This window comes from Panthera pardus, unplaced genomic scaffold (assembly GCF_024362965.1).
Source record: "Panthera pardus isolate Hobbes unplaced genomic scaffold, ASM2436296v1 HiC_scaffold_24, whole genome shotgun sequence".
NCBI lineage: Eukaryota > Metazoa > Chordata > Mammalia > Carnivora > Felidae > Panthera > Panthera pardus.
The window spans coordinates 31376900-31390371 of record NW_026526810.1 but is presented as its reverse complement, the minus strand read 5'-3'; the positions used below and the strand labels follow the sequence as shown (position 1 = coordinate 31390371).

At 40.4% G+C, this 13472-nt stretch overlaps 1 protein-coding gene across 5 annotated transcripts in view; it reads left to right on the top strand.

The window, feature by feature from the left end:
• Positions 1 to 13472, top strand: part of ZWILCH (zwilch kinetochore protein) — a 39012-nt gene that overhangs the window by 14484 nt on the left and 11056 nt on the right. For all 5 annotated transcript variants that reach the window (XM_053888930.1, XM_019441703.2, XM_019441706.2 and 2 more), the window contains 10 exons: positions 375 to 574; positions 2276 to 2346; positions 2693 to 2848; positions 4128 to 4199; positions 8116 to 8209; positions 8736 to 8785; positions 9587 to 9692; positions 10212 to 10291; positions 11861 to 12017; positions 12533 to 12561. In XM_053888930.1, the coding sequence (XP_053744905.1) occupies positions 375 to 574; positions 2276 to 2346; positions 2693 to 2848; positions 4128 to 4199; positions 8116 to 8209; positions 8736 to 8785; positions 9587 to 9692; positions 10212 to 10291; positions 11861 to 12017; positions 12533 to 12561 (1015 nt within the window). The remainder of the gene's footprint in view (positions 1 to 374; positions 575 to 2275; positions 2347 to 2692; positions 2849 to 4127; positions 4200 to 8115; positions 8210 to 8735; positions 8786 to 9586; positions 9693 to 10211; positions 10292 to 11860; positions 12018 to 12532; positions 12562 to 13472) is intronic.

The window sequence follows — 13472 nt, the reverse complement described above, 5'->3', positions numbered from 1 at the left end:
AAGAGGAGGTTGTTAGAACGTCTGGTTCACAGCTGGCCCTTCAGAAGCACAGGTGTCAACCTGGACTTGCATTTGGCATCTAAAAGTAGGGGGTGGAGCCAGTCTTGTAGAACTGAGCCTTAATCTGTGGGATCTGATGCTGTCTCTGGGTAGATAGTGTCAGAATTGAGTTGAATTGTAGGATACCTGGCTGGTGTTAGAATTACTTGGTATGAGGAAAACTCCCACATAATACAGTTGTTGCAGAATCCTGGTGATCAGAAGTAGGATCAGTGTCACAATTGTAGATACCCTTCGTAGTATCTTTGAAAAAGAAAAGTTGACTGGTTGGCAGTCACTATTTATAATTTATTCTTTGTACTCTTGTTTTCAAGGCAGTTAATTGGACTTTACACTATGGCTCACAATCCTAATATGACCCACTTGAAGACTAATCATCCAGTTACTGCCCTTCCTGCCCTGTGGGTGAGGTGTGACAGTTCAGATCCTGAAGGGACCTGTTGGCTGGGAGCTGAGCTTGTCACCACAAATGACAACATTACAGGAATTGTCTTATATACGGTCAGTTGTAAAGGTGAGAGTTCACTCTTCTTACTTTTGTGGGTGTGTGAGTATTTATTTGTGTCCTTATTGTGCTGTGATTTGTACTGAAAACTGAAATTGTTAAGAGGGGAAGTGCACACGATGGAACTTGTCAACCACCATGGACCTACTCTGGTGTGTAACTTGGGGCATACAGGAGATACTCCAGAAACAGATCTCCAAAACTCTGAACAGAAGTTTATGGTTTTGTTTACTAGTTTTATTTGGGTTTCATTTGATTTATATGTGTGTATTTTTGGGAATTTTCATTGGAAGATAAAAAAAATTGAATGTAATGACAATATAATTCCGATCTCATAGTAGATGTTTAATTATACTTTTGGTAGAAGCATTGTTACTGAACCCTAAAATCAGATTTGTGTGTTCACTCTGCAGTAAACCTAATCCCTGAGTCACTGGGTTTGAGGCTGAGAAAGTTTTATTCTCAGAAGGGCAGCCCATTGAGAGGGCTGGGGAGTAATCCCCAAACTGCCTTCCTGACTGAGATTAGAGCAAGTTTTTTATAATCATAGGAGTTGAGATCGCATACTTACTGAGGAAAAGGATGGGGGAAGCTTGTGACTATGCTTGGGGAAAGATGGAGCGTGCACATTGAGCAAACGTATGTAATGTCTATTCCACGTTCCCTTTGGAGTGGAGATTAACCCCAGAACAAGGCATGATTCAGTCACTGATGCCAGGAGGTTATCTTAGGACAAGGAGAAGAAGCTATGGGTATGCTTCAAGAGCCTGTACAAATTGGATAATGGCGTCTGGGGCTCGTTACCTTGGGTAAGGGGTACAGAGCCTTGCTTTTTCATTGGCTGGAGCCGTTTCCGTTGACCCCGAGTCCAGGTTTCTAAAGAGACATCTAGTAGATTTATTAGTGGGATCTGAAAAGACACAATAGCTGATTAGAGAGAAACAGGTCTCTGAAAAACAAGCTTTAAATTTTCTGCTGTTTCAACTTCATTTACTGTATGGGGCATGGTTTCAGTATTGGCCTTTACTCCACTTTTCTTCCCCCTCCCTTTTTTTAAATATTTATTTATTTATTTAGAGAGAGAAGATCGTGCGCACAAGTGGGGGACAGGTGGGCAGAGAGAGAGGGAGAGAGAATCCCAAGCAGGCTTCCTGCTGTCAGCATAGAGCCCAACTTGACTCGGGGCTCCATTTCACGAACTGGACCATGAGATCATGACCTGAGCCAAAATCGAGTTGGATGCTTAACCGACAGAGCCACGCAGGCACCCCCCCCCCGCCCCCCCCCATCGCCGGCAACTTTCCTCCTTCTGTCAACATTTCATCTGAGGATTTATTTAATTTTAACAATTACTAGTGTTAGGTTGTGGTGCCCTTAGAATTTGAGGGATCCTAGTTTTTTTTAGCTCTAACCATAGAATTTTGTTGTTTTGTTTTTTTTTTTTATAAATTTTTTTATTTATTTTTGGGACAGAGAGAGACAGAGCATGAACGGGGGAGGGACAGAGAAAGAGGGAGACACAGAATCGGAAACAGGCTCCAGGCTCTGAGCCATCAGCCCAGAGCCCGACGCGGGGCTCGAACTCACGGACCGTGAGATCGTGACCTGGCTGAAGTCGGCCGCTCAACCGACTGCGCCACCCAGGCGCCCCCCTAACCATAGAATTTTGAATTGTACCTTTAAAATGATGTTTCCTTTTATGTCTTATAGCTGATAAAAATTATTCTGTAAATCTTGAAGACCTAAAAAGTTCACATAAGAAAAGACATCACTTGTCTACTGTAAGTATTTCTCTTCTGCTCACGTTATTTTCTTCAAACTGTTATGGATGTGCCTCCCTTGTTTAATGCTTTTTTCACTCCTAATAGGACTAGATGTGTTTTTTTTTATAGTATCAAAATGTTTGTGTTTATTTTCATATTGGCTAGTGACTAAAAGTAGATGCCTTCTTGCTTTTTAGCCAGTCTCTGTGATGAAAAAGAATGGTTTTATTTTTCCATTTGGGATAAAATTGTAGTGCTTTTTCTTTTGCTGGGAAAAGAACCAAGGTAGTTTTGATAATGGGCCTCTGGCCATGTGAAAGTGTGGCTAACAGTGGGTTGGGTTGGCTGGATATGCTTTTTTCAGGTAACAGCCAGGGGCTTTGCCCAGTATGAGCTGTTTAAGTCCACGGCCTTGGACGACACACTTGCCGCATCACAGACTACGATCACTTTGGATATTTCCTGGAGTCCCGTGGATGAGATTCTTCAAACCCCTCCGCTTTCCTCAACCGCAACCCTGGTAGGAGCAAACTTTATTTTATGTTGAGTTTATTCAGTGTGGATTTACTCTTCGCTTGCTTGTTGCTGGTGCTGCATGCTGCCAGCGCCAGCCCTAGCCCTCGCCGGACATCTCTGAGGCCCAGCTCACCCCTGAGGTCTCACCAGGGCAGTGGGTGGAGGTTTTGCCGGGCGATCTGATCTGTCAGTTGCCCACAGTGCTGCAGTTATGTAACTTAAGAATTTTCTAGTGATTAATAAAGTCTCTTGAGTTGGGACCCAAGTGAAATGATCAAAATGACTTATCTCTCCTGTTCTTAAAAGATTGCAGATACTGGCAATACAGTAACTTGCATTAAATTTTGTATTTTCATAAAAGTGTTTGCTAGTATCATTATTATTTAGTTTGTGTTCAAAATTTGTTCCAGTTGTTATGTATCCGTTAGATACGCTTAGCAATTTGGGCTGTTAGGCCTTTTCGCTTTGTATTTATATTTCCAGGCATCTGACTTAAGAAGTGAATCGGAATTGCTGGCAAAAAATTTATGTACAAAGATAGTTTCATATCGTGATAATAACCGTGTTTCTAAAATATTAAAAACAAACCTGAATGTTCAATAGGGAAATGATTAAAGTAGATTTCCCTAATGAGATATTGTATATTCTTTAAAAATCATGATGTAAAATGTCTTTAATAATAACAGGAAATTCTTATTAAGCAGAAAAAAGGAAGATGTACAAAACAGTGTATACAGTAGGATCTCGACTATGTTTTAAAAAACTGTGTACACGGAAGCCTGGACGGGGTTAATTGTTATTCCCCCAGGGTGGCGGGATTATGGATAATTACGTTCTTAATGCTTTTCTCTTCTGGCTAAGACAGCACACTGTTGGTTTAGTTAGGAATCTACTGAACATATTTATTAGGGGGCCGTTACTTTTGGTACGTGGAAATGAATGCTAAGTTTGTCATTGGGTCTTAAGATGTATTTGTTTACATTTCTCCCACGTGTCTTTTGGAAATTCAGTGGGAAAGGGCAGGAGAGCAGATGTTCCACATAGGTAGGATGGCGGAGTCGAGAGTGGGTGGTGGCATGAGTTTAGGTTACTGTATCGGGATGGACAGGATCTATGGTGTCTCTGGGTATGATACTCTAAGTGCAGTATTACCCTACTTACGTTCATTAGTGCTTTAGGAAATACATGTTTTAATGTGTGGGGAATTTGAAACGCAAGTAACTGTGACCCTTATGCAGAAAAGATGGGATTTCCAGTGAAAACTGACTTTGGGAACTTTTTAGAATATTAAAGTGGAATCGGGAGAGCCCAGAGGTCCTTTGAATCATCTCCAGAGAGAAGTGAAATTTCTCCTTGTGAGTATCCTACTGGAATTCGTAACTTGCATTAAATTTTACATTTTCATAAAAGTGTTTGCTAGTATCATTATTATTTAGTTTGTGTTCAAAATTTGTTGCAGTTGTTATGTATTCATTAGATATGCTCGGCAATTTGGGCTGTCTGATTTTACTGTGTGGTAGTTGTCCTTTACCGGTATCCTTTGTTAGTTTATAGCTGCTCTTTTTCAACCTTTTTACGAGAGTATTTGGTTTCTATTCTTACAATGGATTCCCCTCTTTTAGGTGGATCAGCTGCCAATTTATGCCAAATGCGTGTATAATCTGCTTGCTAATAACTGGGATTTTGATTCATGCTAAAGATTAACGAGCATGTGTTTCAAGAACTTGATGTTTTGTTGAGTTTTACTCCATTCTACAAATTGAATCTCAAGAAGGTGTCCTGCCTACTTCTTTTCTTTTTAAGCTTTATTGAGATATAAGTTATATCCCATAAAATCCACTTGTTTTAAGTATACAATTCAGTGGTTTTTAGTATACTTACAGAGTTGTACAACCGTGGCCATATATAATTTTAGAGCATTTTTATTACCCTAAAAAGAAACCCTTTGCTGATTAGCAGTCACCTCCCACCCTCACCAGCCCCTAGCAGCCAGTAATCAACTCCTTTGTAGTACTCTGTTCTTTTCATTGCCAAATAGCATTCTATTATATAGATATACCACATTTTGTTAATCCATTCATCAGCTGATAGGCATTTCGATTGTTGTTACTTTTTGACTATTACGAATACTGCCATGAGCAGTCTAGAGCAAGTTTTATGGGACATATGTTTTCATATCTTCTGAATGGAGTTGCCGGGTCATTGTGGTAACTATGTTTAAGCTTTGGAGGAGCTGTCAAACCACAACCGTTTTCCAAAGTGGCTGTACAGTGTTACATTCCTACCGGCAGCGTCCGTTCCAGTTTTTCCGTATCCTTGCCAATGCTTCGTGTGGTCTTATCATTATCAGAGCCATCCTAGTGGGGATGAAATGGTATCTCATTATGGTTTTGATTTGCATTTCCCTGATGGCTACTGGCTTTGAAGAATCTTTTCCTGTTCTTTTTGGCTCTTCCTTTTTTAGTTTAACCTCACACCCTACTTTTCCCACTGACCACCCCCCCCCCACCCCCCGCCCCCAACCCTGGCCCGTTTACAGTACCTTGGTCCTGTCACTCTGTCACTTTGAGGTGAGCGTGTCTTGACCTGTGTAGTGTGCCCTTCTCCCACCCGTGTGCCGGGCGAGCTGTCTGTGACATCGTCACCAGGATGGTCGCACTGCTCCCTCAGAATGGCGTGTGTTGCCTCTGCTTTGTGCTGCCAGAGCACTTCACACACACCGCTTGTCGGGTGTTTATCAACCCCGGTAGTCTGTTTACTTCTCTGTCTCCCCTCCTACACTTGAGTGCCAGGTACTCTGTGTCCTCGACATCTGGCGTGGTACCAAGCATTTCTAATACCTTTACCTCTGATTATTATTTCCCTTTTTGTACAAAACTTGGTACCTTTCTTTCTGGAAAGAATCCTTTCTCAGCATCCTTCCTGTGACCTTCCATCATATTTCTCTCCACATGTCTCTGCCCTCCTCTCCCCACACACTGGCAGAGAGCTCGTCCATTCACTGGTTTGATAATACCTTTATGAGGGAACTCCAGACTCTCTTTTTGTTTTTCAATTATTTTTTTTAACGTTTATTTATTTTTGAGAGGCAAAGAGAGCACAAGCGGGGGAGGAGCAGAGGGAGAGGGAGCCCGAGAATTCGAATCAGGCTGTCAGCACAGAGCCCGACGCAGGGCTCGAACCCATAAGCCGTGAGATCATGACCTGAGCTGAAGTCGGACGCTTAACTGACTGAGCCACCCAGATGCCCCCAGACTCTCTTCTTTAAGCTGATACTGGTCTGCTGCTGTTGCTCTCAAACTCAGTATTTCCAAAAGGAAACTTGAGATCTTCTCCAGACTAGATCTCCCTCAGAGAACCCCCCATTTCTGGCTGTGGTTCTACCATTCCTTCAATTTTCCAGGCTAGAAACCTTATATTTTAGTTTAGTGAGAGCTATTTTTACTGCTACCGCTTAACTACCACAATTAGAAGCTGCCACTGTGTGCCATCCAGGTGGTGCTAGATGGTTCAGTTACTTTGCTTGAGACATCAGTAGTTGTTTGTGGAAGACCTGATTCAAAGACATGTCTGTCTGTCTGTCTGACTTGCAAGTCCATGTTTTGTTATAACCTCCCTTATAACTTCGCAGGATCTTAGATGTGCACATGACCGCAGTCTCTCCAAGTTCAATGCCTTGTATTTTTGTAAATAGATAGGATTTTTTCTTTTATTTTTTCCTCATCTCCTTCCCTCTCTCCCTCCCTCCCTCTCTAATAAACTGTTCTTTTTTCGCCTTTAAGCTTTTTGTCACTGCCCATCTTAGTTAAGGCCCTTATCACCTCCTTCCTGGACCAGTCTAAAGGTCATTCATTGTTTCTCAACAGGGACACTGGTGGTGTTTTAGGCAGAATCATTCTTCGTGGTTTGGGAACACAAGGATGCTGACAACCTTGGCCCCTACCAGACTAAATGCTCAAAGTGCCCCGGTACCTCCAGTCACTGTGACACCAAAAATTATCTGCAAATTTTTCCAAAGATCCCCTGGGGGTGGAAAATGATATCACTTCGGTTGAGAAACCTTGTACTTCCTTTTTTCTTTAGAATCCATCTTGGGTATTTCTGACATGAATTCTTAACTACTTGGTCATGTCATTTTCCTACCAAACAATCAACAATGGCTGTTGTCTTTCATATGAAATAAATCTTTTTATGTTTTTGTTTCCTTTTTTTAAAGATTTTATTTTTAAGTAATCTCTGTAACCAATGTGGGGCTTGAACTCAAGACCCTGAGATCAAGGGTCACATGTTCTTCTGACTGAGCCAGACAGGTGCCCCCAAAAATCTTTCCAGGTTTTAAGATCTGTATTTCTGTATAGCCCCTGTTCCTTCTGATCTCATTTCCCACCGTTCCCTGCATGTTTTCTCCACCACAACCGGACTCCACCCCACCCTCTTCATCTTCTTCCGTGCTCCTTCCCTTCTCTACAGCTCACAGTTCCCACATTTGAGTTCAGCTGATGTTTCATATTGTTCCTGTGGTGATTCCAGCCTATGTTGACCCCCTTTCCTTTGGTTTAGATAATGTATGTATAGGCATATACATTTATATTATTTTTATATAAACTTCCATTCAGTTTCACATTTGTTGTTCCCTGCTTATTGCACCAGGATTATCGGTCCTTTTTTTTTTTTTTTTTTTAATGTTTATTTTTGAGACAGAGAGAGAGCAAGCGAGGGAGGGGCAGAGAGAGAGGGAGACCCAGAATCCGAGGCAGGCTCCAGCCCCTGAGCTGTCAGCACAGAGCCTGACGCAGGGCTCAGACTCACGAACCGTGAAATCACGACCTGAACCTAAGTCGGACATTTAACCGACTGAGCCACCCAGGTGCCCTGTTGGTCCTTTTTAATCAAAGTTAAAAGCATCTTCAGGGTAGGCTCATTACTCTGGAATCCTTAGCACCTATGCACGTGGCATCATCGTTAGAACACCGTGTTTGGTATCGGATTACTGGGTGTATGTCCTTGCACTGTCAGTAATATGTGACCTTGAGCAAGTTACTTCACCTCTGGTCTCAGGAAAAGGGATGATGGTAATATCTGCCTGATGGGATTTTTGTGAGGATTACGTACCATACTACATATAAAACACTTAGAACTATTCCTGGCTTGTGGTTAGTCATTCAAAAAATTTTATGATGACCAATATTATGAAATATATTCCCACTGATTAAATTATGTTTTTTGCTAAAAAATTTTGGGTTTCTTTTTTTTTTTTTTAATCTCCCATAGGTCTTGGCTGATGGTTTGAGGACGGGTGTAAGCGAATGGCCTGAGCCTCTGGAAGTAAAGTCTGCTGTTGATCTTGTGCAGGAATTTCTGAATGGTCTTTGTTTTCCTAACTCATGCTCTCTTTATACTGTTTATTTTTCTTAGTTGCGAATTTATACTTTCTAAATTCAAAAATAAGTTGTCTTTTTAGGCGTGGTATTCCTTTTGGTTGGGATATATATGAAGCTGTGAGGTCTGTCATGGTCAGAGGGACAGATTTGTTCTGAATTACTAGTAGTAGAGGTCTAAGTAATTTTAAGAAGTAATATTGAATTGAAATTTTATATATCGCAGCTGTATTCGAGATTGTAGGAAAAGAGGGATGGAAGAGAAACCTTTGAGCACCTACCATATGCCCAGCAATGTGTGTCAGGGGCTTTCACTGTGTCTCAGAACATCCCCACACCCCTACCAGTTGGGTATCTATCATAACCTCCATTAGAGAGTTAAGTAATTTGCTAAAATCCCTGGTTGTATTTCTGCTGTCCTCATTTACCATTTGAAAGTAGGATTAGGATGGAAATAATTTGGAAAGCAGAAAGATAAAATCTAGAGTTAATAAGCTTTTGCTACTTTTCTAGACTTAAATAAGCTGGATGGATTTGGTGATTCTACAAAAAAAGACACAGAGGTAAGCAATCCTTATCAGTTAGCAACATACACTGAAACAGCTTTTACGATTTGGTTGTACTGTTACCCTTCATGTCCTACCATTTCAAATGGATCTGGTACAGCAAAGGCAGTGTTTTGAGGGTAGTTTTTTTCTTGGTCTTTAAAGTCAGCACTGGTGATTGTTTTCCTTAAGAACTAATAAAAGCTTTTGATGAGAACTAATAAGTACATATTATTAGTTGATCAACTGCAGAGAAGCAGAAATGACTCTATGTTAATATGCTATAAGATGGTAATGCCTTTCTTGGTATCATTAAGTTAAGTTAAATAGGTTGTCATTTGATGAACAGGAAAATGGAGACAAATTCATTTAATTAAGTATTTTTGCATAGAAGGAAAGTTGAATGCTTGCTTTAGGCATCACACTTTTAAAACAATTTAAGGGTCCAGTTTTTCACGGTCAGTTGATTTGTATCTCCTCATTAGTGAATGAAGTTCTAGAAAATTCACTCACATCTGTGGATCCACATTTTCTCAGAGCATGATTTAAAAGGTCGCTGTCCTTAAACTATTTTTCTTTTTGTTTCTTTTTTTTTTTTTTTTTTTAAGTGTATTTATTTATTTTGAGTTGGGGGATAGAGAGAATTTCAAGCAGGCTCCATGCTGTCAGCACAGGTCCCGACTCGGGCTTTGATCCCACAAACCATGAGATCATGACCTGAGCTGACATCAAGACTTGGACGCTTAACCAACTGAACCACCCAGGCGCCCCTCTTTTCTTTTTTAATAAACTGAGTCTTCTCTAACGCTTCTTTCTCAGACAGTGAAGCATGACAGTGCTGCAGTTGACCGTACCATCGAGTGTCTTTTCACAGTGCGGGGCGATCTCGATTTTGCTGAGCAGCTGTGGTTCAAAATGAGCAGTAGTACGTGTCTACCATGATTGTAAAATAAAATGTTTCCTGTTATTTGTTAGGCTTACTTTTTAAGTCTTTGAAAATCATACAATGTGTACTATTAGTCTTGTGTGGAAGTCTGGTTCCTATTTTATCAGATTCATTTCTAATAATGTATTGGCACATTCTACTCAAGAATTGTACTAAGACAAGGTAATTTATAGAGTCCATTTTTCTCCTGCCTTGAGCATAAGACGTAGGTGGTTTTAATGTTATGTTTATATGAACCAAAACATACACCTTAGTGGAATTATAATTATTAGAAAAAGGAAAAGATGTTCCTTAATGTTTCACTGTGTTATTTTGTGACACTGAGTTTACTTTAGAAATGTGTTAAATCTTCCTGTTCGTCTTTATTTTCTTTCCCTTTCCCCCATCCATAAAATACAGATACTTGTCCTCTACTTACTTGCGTATCCTTAAGATTAATGATATATTTGATCTGCAGAAATACCATGAAAGTAATGTTAGACTGACTTGTTTTCCAAGGTGTGATTTCTTATCAAGACTTGGTGAAATGTTTCACGCTGATCATCCAGAGTCTACAACGTGGTGATATACAACCATGGGTAGGTTTAGTAGTGTGCGTTAGAACCCTTTTTCAGCAGCTGAGCATGAAGGTTAAGGCATAGGCTTGGGAACAGACTGCCTGAGTTTAATTCCAGCCCTGCTGCTTTCTTAGCTGTGTAAACTTGGGCAGGTGTCTTTAGGTCTCTGCGCCCCAGTTTCCTCATCTGTAAAGTAGGAGGAGGAAGAGTATCTACCTCGTGGTGTTGTTTTAGGGTTAAATATTTCCAAATGTATCATGCACGCCCTTTAAATCATTAATTTTTTTCTTCGGATCCACCCTGAGCTCTACACAGGAATATGTATCAAGATTTTATGTATTAGAATAGTTATCACAACCTCATTTCTGGTAGCAAAAAATTATAAATGACATAAACTTCTCATTAATGGACCATAAGTAAAGAATGATACAGCCACATCTTTGCTAAAAATGGTGCTGACAGATGATCGGTGGAGAAACGCTTACAATCTGCAGACAAAAGAAAGGATTATACACTATTGCATTAAAAAAGTAAATTTTGAAGGGAAAAACCTGGATACAAATAAATCAAAATGTTAACAGCAGTCACCTCTGGTGCTAGGGTTACAAATGAGGTTTTCCAACTGCATTATACATTTCTATACTTTATGGATTTTCCACAATGAACTCGTGCTTTTACAATCAAGAGAAAGCTAAGTAAAAAACTAGAAACATTCCTCATTTTGTAGGAATTCTTTGAAATAGTGTATCTGCCAGTTCACGACTCTAAAACTTAGAAACTTCCATGGGTGGGAACAAAGATCAACTGCAAAGCAAAGGCATGTGAGCTCTGCCCCTAACTGGGCAGTGGTGGCTGTAGGTGTTTTAACCATGGCCATAGAGTTTCTCTCATCCGAGTCTCTGTGTGAGGCGTTTGCAAGTATATCCCTGCCCTGTGCAGTGAGTGCAAACAACACGAAAATCGTTTTTATTAAACAAAGGGAAATGCAAAAGGTGATGATGAAGATTAGAGATAATAGATATTAGTGACAAAATGGCCAATATTTCAGGTATCTCTAAAACAAAGTGCTTAACATTTGGAACATCTGTTAGGTCTGTAAGTTCACACATCTTAATTTGCAAATGATCTAGTTAGGATGTCAGAATCTGTAGCCAGGGAGTTCCTCCTGACCAGTGAATAGACCACCGAGGGAGGGAGTTTTCCCACCGCAGCAGGTTTTCCGTGCAGATGAAGACGTTCAGTTTAGGAAAGACACCCAGGAGCACTTAATCAGCTAGGAGAAAAGAATTGCTGGTTGCAGAGCTTCAGAGAACCAACTCTGTCTTCTCTTTGGTGGAACCGTATCTGGGGGTGATAAGTTGAAACTCTTCATAGTTGCTTTGGACTCAAGCGAATCGTATAGGAATGACCCTTCAGGAGCTGACACGTTTGTAAATCAGGGTTTTTTATTCACACTATTTATAGTGTCAGGAGACTAAAAATACAAGCTTATACATTCTTAGCTCGTAGCTCATGCAGTTTGTTTTTCTTTTGTTTATTGATATGTTTATATTTTTATTTATGGTTTTATAAATTTGTTTTGATTTCTAGCTCCATAGTGGGAGTAACAGTTTACTAAGTAAGCTTATTCATCAGTCTTATCACGGAACCATGGATACAATTTCTCTCAGTGGGACTGTTCCAGTTAAGATGCTTTTGGAAATTGGTCTGGACAAACTAAAAAAAGATTATATCAGTTTTTTCATAGGTGAGTCCCTTTCCCTGCTCAAAAAATGAAAAAGCGTGTCACAATCATCAGCCATAAGTATTCTCAGATTTTATCTTTCTACTTGGCCCTAGTCATTTATAGCCCTGGCTTCACCCCTGGTTCTCTGTGAGACCAGCACTTCTCTTCGCTGGGACTTACTTTCCTCCTTGATAAAGAGATTAAATTTAACTCTAGTTTTGGTTTGTGTTTTTAGTTCAAACATTTTGAGATTCTGTGACGTTAGTGTATTAAATAAAAAGAAACCTTTCTGTGAGATGCTGTTTTAATACCCAACACTTGGTTGTTTTTATTAGAGGCAAGCTGTGATCACTTTTAGAATAGTATTAATATATATTCATGGTGTAATGTGCCAGAAAATTTGGCTATTTCTGGGGAACTATTTGGCTGGAGCATCTCTTTTATATAGGAGCTCTGCAAAATTTTACTAAGGTTCCTTAACAAGTAATAGGCGATACCTAAAGCTTATTTGTATTATCTGTGTGTTTTCTTACTAGGTCAGGAACTTGCATCTTTGAATCATTTGGTGAGTTTGTCCTTTTATTCTTTTTTTTTTTAATGTTTATTTTTGAGAGAGAGAGAGAGACCGAGCGCAAGTGGGGAAGAGGCATAGAGAGAGAGGGAGACACAGAATCTAAAACAGGCTCCAGGCTCTGAGCTGTCAGCACAGAGCCTGATGAGGGGCTCGAACTCGGGAATGGCAAGATCATGACCTGAGCCAAAGTCTTAGGTTGAAGCTGAGTAAGGTGGAGGTAACTCAACCAACTGATCCACCCAGGTGCCCCTGTTTTGTTTTGTTGTTTTTTTTTTTTTTAAATGCTTATTTAGTTTTGAGAGAGAGAGAGTGTGTGCAAGCAGGGGAGGGGCATACAGAGGGGGACAGGGATCCGAAGCCAGCTCTGTGCTGACAGCAGCGAACCTGATGTGAGTCTCCAACCCACGAACCACTATATCATGACCTGAGCCGAAGTTGGACACTCGACCGACTGACTGTTGAATGCCCCTGTTCTTTTATTGTAAAGTTGGCTTTTCTTTTAATTCAGTCATCCTACCTGCAGATACTAAATACCTGTTCTGTGCCAGCCCTTGTCCTAGGACCTAGGAAACATAGATAGACAGACAAATATATAACAGAGAAAAGGTATTCTTTATTTTCATGCATTCCCCACCCCCCCACCCCCCACCCCAGTCATTTCATATGCCTGTTTTTTTCTTTTAATATGGTTTGACTCCAGGCTTTTGACACAATAGTCCTTAAATTTGGAGAACCTCCTAGAAGGCTAGTTGAATTGCTAATTCCTGGGCCCCAGTGACTCTGTAGGCCTAAGGCACAGGAAGATGTCTTTTAAAACAAGTCATCTCCTACTTCAAATAATTCAAATGCTTTTCCCTTAGTGTTAGTTTCCTGTTACAACATAACAAATTATAGTAGTTCCC